The sequence below is a fragment of the Sardina pilchardus genome, chromosome 1, assembly GCF_963854185.1.
Source record: "Sardina pilchardus chromosome 1, fSarPil1.1, whole genome shotgun sequence".
In the NCBI taxonomy this organism is placed as follows: domain Eukaryota; kingdom Metazoa; phylum Chordata; class Actinopteri; order Clupeiformes; family Clupeidae; genus Sardina; species Sardina pilchardus.
In genome coordinates, this window is record NC_084994.1 from 24,242,831 (window position 1) to 24,253,659 (window position 10,829).

Genomic DNA, 10,829 nt, shown 5'->3' on the forward strand with positions numbered 1-10,829 from the left:
CGCCAAACGAAGTTCCCAGTGAGAGCGCTTGACTTTCGGACAGTTTAATCTGACGTACTGTAACTTCCGGAAAATGCACGCTGCCCAGCGTGTGTATATGATTCAGACACAGCCTAAATGAGTTGTAAGTGTGATTCTAAGCTGTTTCTAACCTGTAAACTTGTAAAGTTTTCGTCACATTCAATGATTATCTTCTGTTCTGATTATCGTCTTTGTGCACAACCTCAGTGCCATGGGAGCTTCATGTAAGAAGGTTTGTCCCCAAAACCATAACAAAAAATGTGGAGTTTCTTGGGGAGCACTGAAGTGTGGGCTTGCTGTCTGGTATGTTCTGTTTGGTGTTTGTTCAAATATCAACGGACATGACGTCATTCAACATCACTTACAGCCCCATTAGTAATGGATTGAAATGTACTTTTTTTTTTTGTAAAGATTTTTCTCCACAGAGCTCCCCCTAAAGCTTTGAGGTGCATATCTCACAACCATCTGTGGTCTTTTTGCTGGCTCTGATATGATGAACATCTAAACAAATTAAGCCATCTTATAGCTAGTTAGCATGTCTAACTGGTACTTGAGGGGGGCATGTGCATGTCCAGACAATATGAAGCATTTTGTGTTTCTCGCTTCTCACAGGATTTTCAGATTCAGACACAGCTGGGACTCAATGCACAAGCATTTCATCACCCACTCCAAAGGGACACTAATGAGTACTAAAAATAAATTCTCCACTCTAAAACATAATTCCCACCATGACCCATTAAAGGGATGGTTCGGAGTAATTTCACGCTAGGGTCCTTTGCATCATGACCTCGAGCCAAACCCCCTCCCAGATGCTTTTTTCTCTTGGTCGAACATTGGTCAAGTTAGCGCTATCAGGAGAATGGCTTAGGCCCTAGGGCATTTATTTGTACAACAGTGGATGTTAATAGGTACCATTCCAGGCATTATTAGTGGGGAATTTTTGAGATACATCGTTAGTTCCATTAGTACTTGCACTAAGCCATTTGCCTGATATCGCTGACTCGACGACCAATGTTCGACCAAGGAGAAAAAAGCGGGGTTTTGGTTGTGATGTGGGCTCATGGTCAGGATTAAGTCTCATCAGGGGCAGATGGCTTTGCATCTATACCTCATGTGTCTGGTCTCTTGATTCTTGGCATGTTGTTGCATCTCTTAGAGGTAATTCAGTTACCAAACAAACAAACAAACAAACAAACACACAAACAAATCAGTGGGATTTGAGAGAAGCACTTTTATTGCCCTTTATGCCTTTCTTTTGGCCTTATAGCAATTTGGAAAAATCAAAATCAAATTTTAACTGAACATTTTTGATTCATGAGAGAGAGAGAAAGCGAGAGAGAGAGAGAGAGAGAGAGAGAGAGAGAGTCCATTGCAAATTATGCTTCAGACAGAGACACCCTCTTGATTTTCATTGTGATAGACTTGAGAGAGTAAACGTAGCCTTTCCAGTCGTACCACATGACTCCTGTGTAGCTCTCCACTGGCCCCTTGCCTTTGTACAACCCATTGGGGTTGGCGTAATGGCAGTCTCCAAACCAAAAGCCGCCATGATATCTTTCTGCACAGTTGACATAGCCATAGTTGTCTTGGTCTTTGTCGTAGGTGGAGAACTTCATTGCGTTCACTCGGTGCAGAGAATCACCTATGGGAATGCATGTCCAAAACCTTCCATCATTGCTTTTGTCACTATAAAGACGTTTATGAGTTTCTTACAGCCTACATTTACATTCATTTTTTAAATTATTATTTATCCAAAGCAACTTACAGCAATGGAATAACATTTAGGCTTTTAATATTTAAGCATTTTTAACATTCAAACTTTTAAACCACAGGGTTTATTGCTGTATCTGTCAATAGTACTAGGATAAGAGTGCTTATAGATTAACTACTAGTATTAAAGCAGATGAACTTTGGGTACGTCATGATTTTTAGATAGATTTTTTAACTGTTAAAAAATTGGTACTCAGAAACAATACTCCTATCGCTCAGAAAATGCCAGACTCACCTGCTCCTCCGTCAACGTATCCGCTCAAGCGAAGCGTGTAGCCATCGTCCTCCGAGTCAATGGAGAAGGACGGATAGTGGGCGTAGACGCGGCCTCTCTCCCAGTCCTCCAAGTCCACCCGCAGCTCGTACTTACCTCTCCAGGTGAGTCTGAAAATAGTCTCCAGACCTGCAGATGCGACAACATTTGAAAGTCTAAAAATTGTAAGGCTATTGTGTAACTCTAATGTATTCGCTGATTTCTCATTTTTGTCGTCGGATTTTTCTCTACAGAGCTCCCCCTACAGCTTTGGAGTGTATATCTCACAACCGTCTCTTTGGTCTTTTAGCTGGTCCTGCCATGATGAACATCTAAAAAATTAAGCCATCGTAGAGCTAGCCAGCATGTCTAACTTGGTACTTGAGGGGGGCATGTGTACAATATAATTATGTCCAGACAATTTGAAGCATTTTGTGTTTCTCGCTTGTTCTTGCTTCTCACAGGATTTCCGGATTCAGACACCGCCGAGGCGCTATAGTGTAGATCTTGCCAGGCTGGATTTCTGCTAGGAGAGGTAGGGGGAGCAGGGAAAGCCACAAATTCTCACCACAATAGGTCATTCAACCGTCCACAATGATAGTGTTGACTCGACCAATATTCGACCAAGGGGGAAAAAACCCCAAAGGTTTGGCTCCATCATGGTGCAAAGGACGCTGAAATGACTCCGAACCATCCTTTTTTAAAGGCCCCATAATTTAGAGGGCGAAGTGTTATGTCCGTTCAGGACAATCTGTGTCCGTTTGGTAACGCCTATATCTGCATGTCTTGGATGCAGCTGTTTTGGTCTGAAATTGTCAGTTTCGGTTCTTAAAAAAGTAAAGTGAGTTGCGTGCATTTACCTCTCGTTCAGCGTCCTTTTCATACACAACATGAAGGCTGCCGTGTGCTTACCCAAAGGAGGTTGAGGTGGAAAAATCTGAATTATTACTAAGTATTAAAGTAACTATTCTGACGGGACACTAATGGAGTGCGAAACATAAATTCTCAACTCTAAAAGCTAATTCCCACCATGACCCGTTAAAAGGCCCCATAATTTAGAGAGTGAAAGCTGCCGTGTGCCTACCCAGCCAGTACTCTCCATTCTTGCTCCCAAAGCCAGTCTTGTAGTCATGCCAGGGCCTGTAGAAGCTCACCGTGCCATCCAGTCTCCTCTGGAACACCTGAAAAAAATCATAATCTCACCTGTTAGTTTTACACGTTAGACTGAGAGATAATTGTGTTGTACCGTAATTTCCCGTCTATCAGCCACGGTTTAAGCATTGATTTTTCCAAATTTCTTCAGCTATGAGGCTAATACATGGGTGCAGTTAATATGGTATTGATATGGTTTTATTTATTGTAACTTGCATAAAACACTGCCCTGCGGCTTATACACAATGCGACTTTTATGCGGGAAATTACTGTATAGTTCATGTCATAGGGTCACTTTACATTTGTTTTTCCAAATGTGCTATGGGTGATTTTGATCACAAATGCAAAAACATTGTTATGTGAGTATGAATTCAAAGTGTAGGAGGTTACTGACCACTTGTGTTTAGATCACGTTGCTACCCACATCACATTCAATAGAGCTTCCAATTGTTGGGATAGCATGCTGTTTACACCACAAAAGTTATCTGGTCACATGGGGCCCAGACTACCTCGTCAAGTCTTTCACGTGAGCAGACAGAGGCTGTGACTTGACAAGCAATTGAATTTCCCCTTGGGGATCAATCAAGTATCTATCTATCTATCTATCTATCTAAGCAGCAGCTTATTTTCTTTAACGGTTTTGCATTGTGTATCGCACATACAGATGGCCACAAATTATGTTGTCCGTGTGGATCCCCCCCCCCCCCCCCAAATGCACAATAGGCGAAGGAACTGACAATTTCACAAAGCATTCTTTGCATTAGTAATCATATGCATGTGACAAATAAACGTCCTTGTATCCTTGTAACTGGCTAAAGTTAGTATCCAGTATGGGCAATGAAAGCAAGCTTTGGGGCATTTTTGTATGCAAACTTCAGGGGTTGGATGTGGCATACTGTAGGAATCGGAAGCTAGATACTGAATTGAACCTTTCCTGTGTGTTCCAAAAGGAAGTATGCCTGCATTAATTTGAGGTATAGGCTTTTATTTATACTTTACAGTCCATTGGCTTACAGACTGACCGTCCACTGCCCGTCCTCGTGGTTCTCGTCCTCTGTACACCCCATGTCACAGTACACCTCCACAGGCTTGTCCTCCGTCGTCGGGTAGATGGTGTAAACACCGTTGTGCACTGACCCATTCTGGTAGACGTCCTCACAGTCCAAGGGCAGCAGGCTTCGACCGACGGGGTGTGAGATCACCACCAGGGGGAGCAAGAGAGCTACAAAGTAGCGGAACTGCAGGGAAAGAGAAAACAAGCAAGAATTGAGGACAAATGAGGCTATTAATTTACCGTTTTAATGTCATAAGCTATAGAATTGTATGCATGCGTGTGTGTGTGTTTGTGTTTTTTCCCCATGTTTGCGTAAATTGTTATTAGGCAATAATACTTTGCACATTGTTTTGTCTTTCTAACAACCTACATATTCCTTATATATTGCCAATATATATGATATTGGTGTATTATACAAAGATGGGGGATACCAGTTTATGTGTGAACATATACTGGGGAAAAAAAGACTTTTGGCAATGTAGTGTAGTTGGCCAATATAGCCACATCTTGATTCTGATTGATTCTGAGCTCCCCTCTCTACTATCAGGCAGTGGTGGCTCAGACCGAAAGGCTGCTGGGTCGAGCCCAACTCCTCCTGACCCTGTCGAGGTGTCCTTGAGCAAGACACTGAACCCCCAAAAATGCTCCCAATGCTCCCCCTTGCATGGCAGCCTCCGCCATCGGTGTGTGTGCGTGTGTGATGCGAATGGGTGAAAGCCAAGGCGTGAAATTGTAAAGTGCTTCGAGCGCTCGGAGGAGCAGTCCATTTACTAGCACTAGTTATCACTGACAGTATAAAAGTAAAAGAGACTCACCATGTTGGATGCAACCTCCTGGTCTATGGAAAAGCGTGTACCATATAACGTCTCTCGCACCAAATGTCAGCAGAGGGAAGAACTTCACTTGTCTCCATCACCATGCCTGTATTTATCAAGATGCCTGTATTTACCATTAAGAGCCCAAGGGCATGTCTCCTGTATTCTCATGCAGGTGTCAGATAGATGACGGCGGACAGTGGAAAGGGGAAGAAGCGGTGGCACAGGTAAAGAGGAATAGAGTGATGGCACAGGTAAGGAGGGAGAGTGGTGACACAGGTAAAGAGGTAGAGAACAGGATAAGAACAGAGATTACAGCTGAGCTGCCATTGTTATACCATTTGTTATAATTAGGGGATGCTACATTGGTAATTACACAGATATGCAAAAAATTCTCACAAATATGAACCACCACCACCACCTACAATCAAATATATCAGTTAAAAATAATGATAAATTATTTGGACGTTTTATTTGTATTTAGACTAAATAACAATCCAGTGGGGGAGGCAAGAAAAAGACAGAAACGGGTTGTGTATCCTGAACGCAACGAGGAGGAAGAGAGAGAGAGAGAAAGTGTACAGTTTGTGTCTCTGTGTGTGTGTGTGTGGGGCTTACTGTGGTATTATCATATCTCTGGAATGATCTCTCTCCCTCATACACACACACACACACTCATGTTTTTTTTGACAGTTTGTTCAGTAAAGACACACTGTTCACCAAGCAATGCCAAGTGCCTATATTGTGGTTGTACACAATGTAGAAACGCAAAACAATGAGAGGCAGTCTTATTTCACTTTCATCGGGTCTCAGTGGCACTGAACCATTTTCAGTACAAGGCACTGTAACCTGGCATGTTCAAGACACCTCAAATCACCTAAAGTTAATTCAGTAGATTTTGAGTTGTCTTGAACACATGCCACTCCTCCATCGAGTAAGTGTGTGGGAACATAATTTATATTAAATCATTATCTATGTCAAGGCATTGTAAGGATGCCCCTGGTATATGTTCAAGACACCTCAAATTAAGCCAGAATTATGTAAACATCATCACATGGTAGTCTTCCATTGAGTAAGTGTGTGTGGGAACATAATTCATATTCAACTATTATCTAGTAATTCATTACACACTTATTTTAATAACAACAAAAAGTTGGTATTAATCAAAATGATGCCACACATTAATTCATGAAGAAGTACATTTATTGGACACTAAACAGAGAACAGAGTTGGGCTAGAAAATGGGGCAGCGTTTTACAAAGATCTAAATCCCAGACAAAGAGATCACATGTATTACATGGGGTAATGTGCTATGAGAACTTGTATAGTGTGTGTCCTCGGTCCTGATCTTAGAGCACGCACACACACACACACACACACACACACACACACACACACACACACACACACACACACACACACACACAAACATAGATAGACATGCGTCTTATTCTTCTCAAACTACAAGAAAACCACATTACCATACACATCATCATCATCATCGTCATCATCATCATCATCACTAAGACACTGGTCTGATCTTCATGGTGATGGATTTCAGGGAGTAATGAAACCCTTTCCACTGGTTCCAGATGACCCCGTAGCCATAGCGACTGTGGGCGCCCCACATGTAGAGCCCGTTGGGGTTGGTGTGGTGGCAGTTGTTGTACCAGAAGGCCCCGAAGTACAACAGAGCGCAGTTCTCAGAGGAAGACCAATCCTGATCCTTGTCAAAGGTGGAGAACTTTTTTCCATTGTGATGAACGAGGGCGTCCCCTGGTGGATGGAAGGCATAATTGCATATTTAGTTTCCAGAGTTGCTTCTTCATTACAGTAAACTGATTCAAAAGCAATAAGCCCCGACAGGCCGTCGTTTACACTTTACTACAGTACACTGACTTCGTTACTACATCTATCTGGCAAGATTTCATGAAACAAAGGCACGGCTACGAGAAATGTAGCAATTTAGTAGATAATCATTCTTCTGCCAAGAAATATATTTCCTCAACCTGAACGGTTGCCAAGTTGTGGTAGTGCATTACTATAGAACGAAATGCGGTCACTGTATATGTATGTGTTAGATTTTACAACAGCATCGAACTCATCCAATCATAATCAAGGATCGGAACGATCAGTTTTAGAATGTAGATTTTTAAACGAGGCTCGATTGAAGTTGACTGGATATCACTGATTGGAGCAGTTTTTGATGTGTGTGTGTGTGTGTGTGTGTGTGTGAGAGTGAGAGCGAGAGCTAAAGAGAGAGAGAGAGAGAAAGAGAGATTGTTTGTGAGTATGAGAGTATGTTTTTGTGGGAGAGAGAGAGAGATTGTCTCTGTGTGTGTGTGTGTGTGTGTGTGTGTGTGTATGTGCACCCTTTCATACCTGCTCCCCCGTCTTTGTATCCAGACACCTGCAGCTGGTAACCATCAGCCTCAGAGGCCACAGAGAAGGAGGAGTACTGGGCGTGGACCTGCCCCCCCTCAAAGTCCTCCATGTCCACCCTCAGCTCGTAACTCTTCTTACTGGTCAGCTGGTGAAGCCACTCCAGTCCTGAACATTCACACAGGACAGACACAGAGTGAGTGTGTGTGCGCGTGTGTGTGATGTGGCTGTGCAAGTAAGTGTGTGTGTGTGTGTGAGTGTGAGTGTGTGTGTTGTCAGGCGTGTGTGACTGTGATGTGGCTGTGCAAGTAAGTGTGTGTGTGTGTGTGTGTGTGTGTGTAGGACTTTGAGTGTGTGTGTGTGTGTGAGTGTGTGTGAGAGTGTGTGTAAGACTTTGACTGTGCATGTGCATGTGTGTGAGAGAGTGTGTGAAATGTGTGTGTGTGTGTGTGTGTGTGTGCGTGTGTGTGACTGTGATGTGCCTGTGCAAGTAAGTGTGTGTGAGTGTGCGTGTAAGACTTTGACTGTGCATGTGCATGTGCATTTGTGTGAGTGTATGTGTGTGTGTGTGTGTGTGTGTGTGTGTGTGTCCATGCGTACCCAGCCAGTACTCTCCATTCTTGTCCCCAAAGCCCTTCTTGTACACATTCCAGGGCCGGTAGAAGTTCACAGTGCCGTCCATTCTCCTCTGGAACACCTGAAGAGTAGATCAAGGGCTTCAACACCAGCATGTGTTATAGGCATCAATAGAGACATCTGTGCTTGGCACAAATTGTGTTTTGTTATGTTACAAAACACAATTTGGTTCTTTGAAAGGGTCTATATTCTAAGCTAAGCTGGTATTGTTATTGTAATTACTATTATTATTATTATTATTAGTAGTAGTATTGTTGTTGTTGTTGTTGTTGTTTCTATGGAGGAGAGCAGTCCGACAAAACAGGAGAAAGGAGTGGATACATGGAGGGAAAGAAAGGTTGGGCTGAGAGAGAGAGAGAGAGAGAGAGAAAGTCAAAGAGAGAGAGAGAGAGAAAGTCAGGGACAGATAGAAAGAGAAAAAGAGAGAGCGAGAGAGAGAGAGAAAGAAAGAAGCTACATAAGCTGAATCCACTTGCTCCTATGAGACACCCATCTCCTGAATGGATAAATGAAAAGAGAAATGCAAAAATGTCCCTCGTCACTCACCGTCCACCTGCCCTCGTCATGTTTCCCATCACAGCCCATGTCACAGTACACCTGCACAGGTGCGCTGGGTCCAGTGGGGTAGATGGTGTAGACACCGCTGATGGTGTGGCCGCTGTTGAAGACGTCCTCACAGTTGGCTGGAAACTCTGTCTCAACAGTGAGAGAGTTGACCACCAGGGGGAGCACCAGAGCAACGATCCAGCAAATCTGAGGGGCAAAGAGCCTTTAGGTTATACGACGGAAAGACTCACCGTGTAGAAACACCCTTTTTTTCTGCCCTTACAGAGGAGCTACACCAGGCGCCTAACTGAAGCGCTCCGTTCGCAATGCATAAAATGCATTTAGGTCCTTTTTTTTTTTATGTAGGCTATGCGCCACTGTTGCATCTGGTGTACTGCAGCTACTTCCATTGATTAAAGTAATTATTAACTGTTGCAACATACGCTTTGCAAACGGAACGCTTCAGTTACGCGCCTGGTGTAGCTCCCCTCTTAGAATTACAACTTTGAGAATTTCAAAAATCACGCGGACTCACCATGGTGCTGTTGTGAGAGGTATCCAGTGGAGGTTCAGTAGCCTGTTGTAAAGACACACAGTATGAATGGTTTTTTTTCATGATTTAAAAAAAATCTAATCCTAAAAAACATGTTAATATGTTTGTGATGTTACAAAACGTAATGTTTTGCTTTACTATTGTTATTATCATTATTATGGAAAGTGCAAGTATTGGTCATGCAAAACCAGAACCAACCTTCAGTCTAGTGCTACATGCACAAACTATGCCTATTGGAAAAGAGAAAAAAACACACTCACTGCTTAGATGGTGTCTTCAGATGGACAAGGGAATTCTCCATTTCACCTTTTATAGTGTGTGAATATCTGATAAGCTGTAACACCCCCCACCTGATTGCCTCAACTGCACATTTCCAGAATCGCAACATCTGTGTGTGTTTTTGCTTGTTGTTCAAGCCGATAAAATCCCCAAATGAGGCATGAGCTGAATCAAGGACAATATTATGGTGTGGGGTTTCCCTGTGTTGCGCAATGTCACTGAGCTGCTACTAGGAAAAGGCAAACAAGCGCACGCAAACAAGTGCAAGCAAACAAGTGGGTGACGGAACTGGGACACAGAGTGACACGTAGTCGGAACCCTTACAGTACGCACGTTACAGCATTAAGCATCTTTTCATTTTAATGTCGAAGGTCACATACATTTAGAGAAAGACAAATATTTTTGAAAAATATACTGTAGTTCCACTTGTAAATCACTTCAGACAAAACTACCGTCATTTCCCAACTTTCCCAAGCTTATACACTGATCTTGCAAAATTTCTTCAGCTTTGAGGATAATAGGCTACACGGGGCAGTTAATGTGGTAATAAGATGGTTTTGTTTCTTTTAACTTGCATGAAACACACTGCAGCCTATTACACAATGCAGCTAATACACAGCATTTACAAACTACAACTCTGTAATGGATAGGCTGTTAAAGTGTTCCCCAGCTGCAGCAGAGACATTTCCGGAAAGGTACTGGCTTGATTAAATTCATTCTGGACTCTCTATCCGACCACATAAAGACCTCAGGATACTTCGGTTTGGCTTTAGGGACCCTCTACTCACTACCACGCAAGTGTAATGTTGTTTGGAACAGTAGAAGAGGTATAGAAATAGCGTTTTGTAGCGGCAAAAGGACATGCCCTGCATGGTCACTTCCAGGCTAACGAGTTTTTGGCTAAAAACGGTAAAATCGAACTTTCTCAAAACACATGATGAATGACATGATTTGATGTCAACTCAACGTATGTACTCCCAATCATCCGTAAATTGATCTAAAGTGCATTTTACTCCGGATAATCCCTTTAAGGCTTAGAAACGCTTCAGTTGTTATTTGATGTCAAAAGTGGCGCTTACGCCCCATATGATTCGATGGAATGGCTAGCTAGCACTGGTCTCCTAATTACCATGGCGGCCGCCATACTATCTACACTCTCTGAACGTTCGCCTGCCCCAAAGCCATCGATATTAAAGTTGCGACACTACCATTGACTCCCGTTTACAAAAAATGGCGTCACATCCGGTATGTCATGGTCATTCAGTAGTTCCTTTCAATGGGAGAATGAATGAGTATCTCAGGTGTTATAATAAGACTTTTCTACATGACTTATGGTCGTGTGCATAATAATGCATTTTCAGTGAGTAA

General features: G+C 42.8%; 2 protein-coding genes across 2 annotated transcripts; both read right to left on the bottom strand.

Moving 5' to 3' along the window:
* Positions 1 to 1,232: 1,232 nt before the first annotated feature.
* On the bottom strand, positions 1,233 to 5,147 carry LOC134085606 (microfibril-associated glycoprotein 4-like). The gene is made up of 5 exons (XM_062539962.1): positions 5,066 to 5,147; positions 4,219 to 4,434; positions 3,129 to 3,225; positions 2,027 to 2,194; positions 1,233 to 1,663 (listed from the first exon to the last, which is right to left on the bottom strand). Exons 1-5 carry the CDS (start codon positions 5,066 to 5,068, stop codon positions 1,398 to 1,400), a joined length of 750 nt encoding a protein of 249 aa, XP_062395946.1. The 5' UTR covers positions 5,069 to 5,147; the 3' UTR covers positions 1,233 to 1,397.
* A 1,103-nt stretch (positions 5,148 to 6,250) lies between these two features.
* On the bottom strand, positions 6,251 to 9,450 carry LOC134085638 (microfibril-associated glycoprotein 4-like). Its single transcript, XM_062539964.1, has 6 exons — positions 9,381 to 9,450; positions 9,165 to 9,206; positions 8,630 to 8,836; positions 8,048 to 8,144; positions 7,448 to 7,615; positions 6,251 to 6,841 (listed from the first exon to the last, which is right to left on the bottom strand). The coding sequence occupies exons 2-6, from the start codon at positions 9,165 to 9,167 to the stop codon at positions 6,588 to 6,590; spliced, it is 729 nt and encodes a 242-aa protein (XP_062395948.1). The 5' UTR covers positions 9,168 to 9,206; positions 9,381 to 9,450; the 3' UTR covers positions 6,251 to 6,587.
* Between the last annotated feature and the right edge of the window lie 1,379 nt (positions 9,451 to 10,829).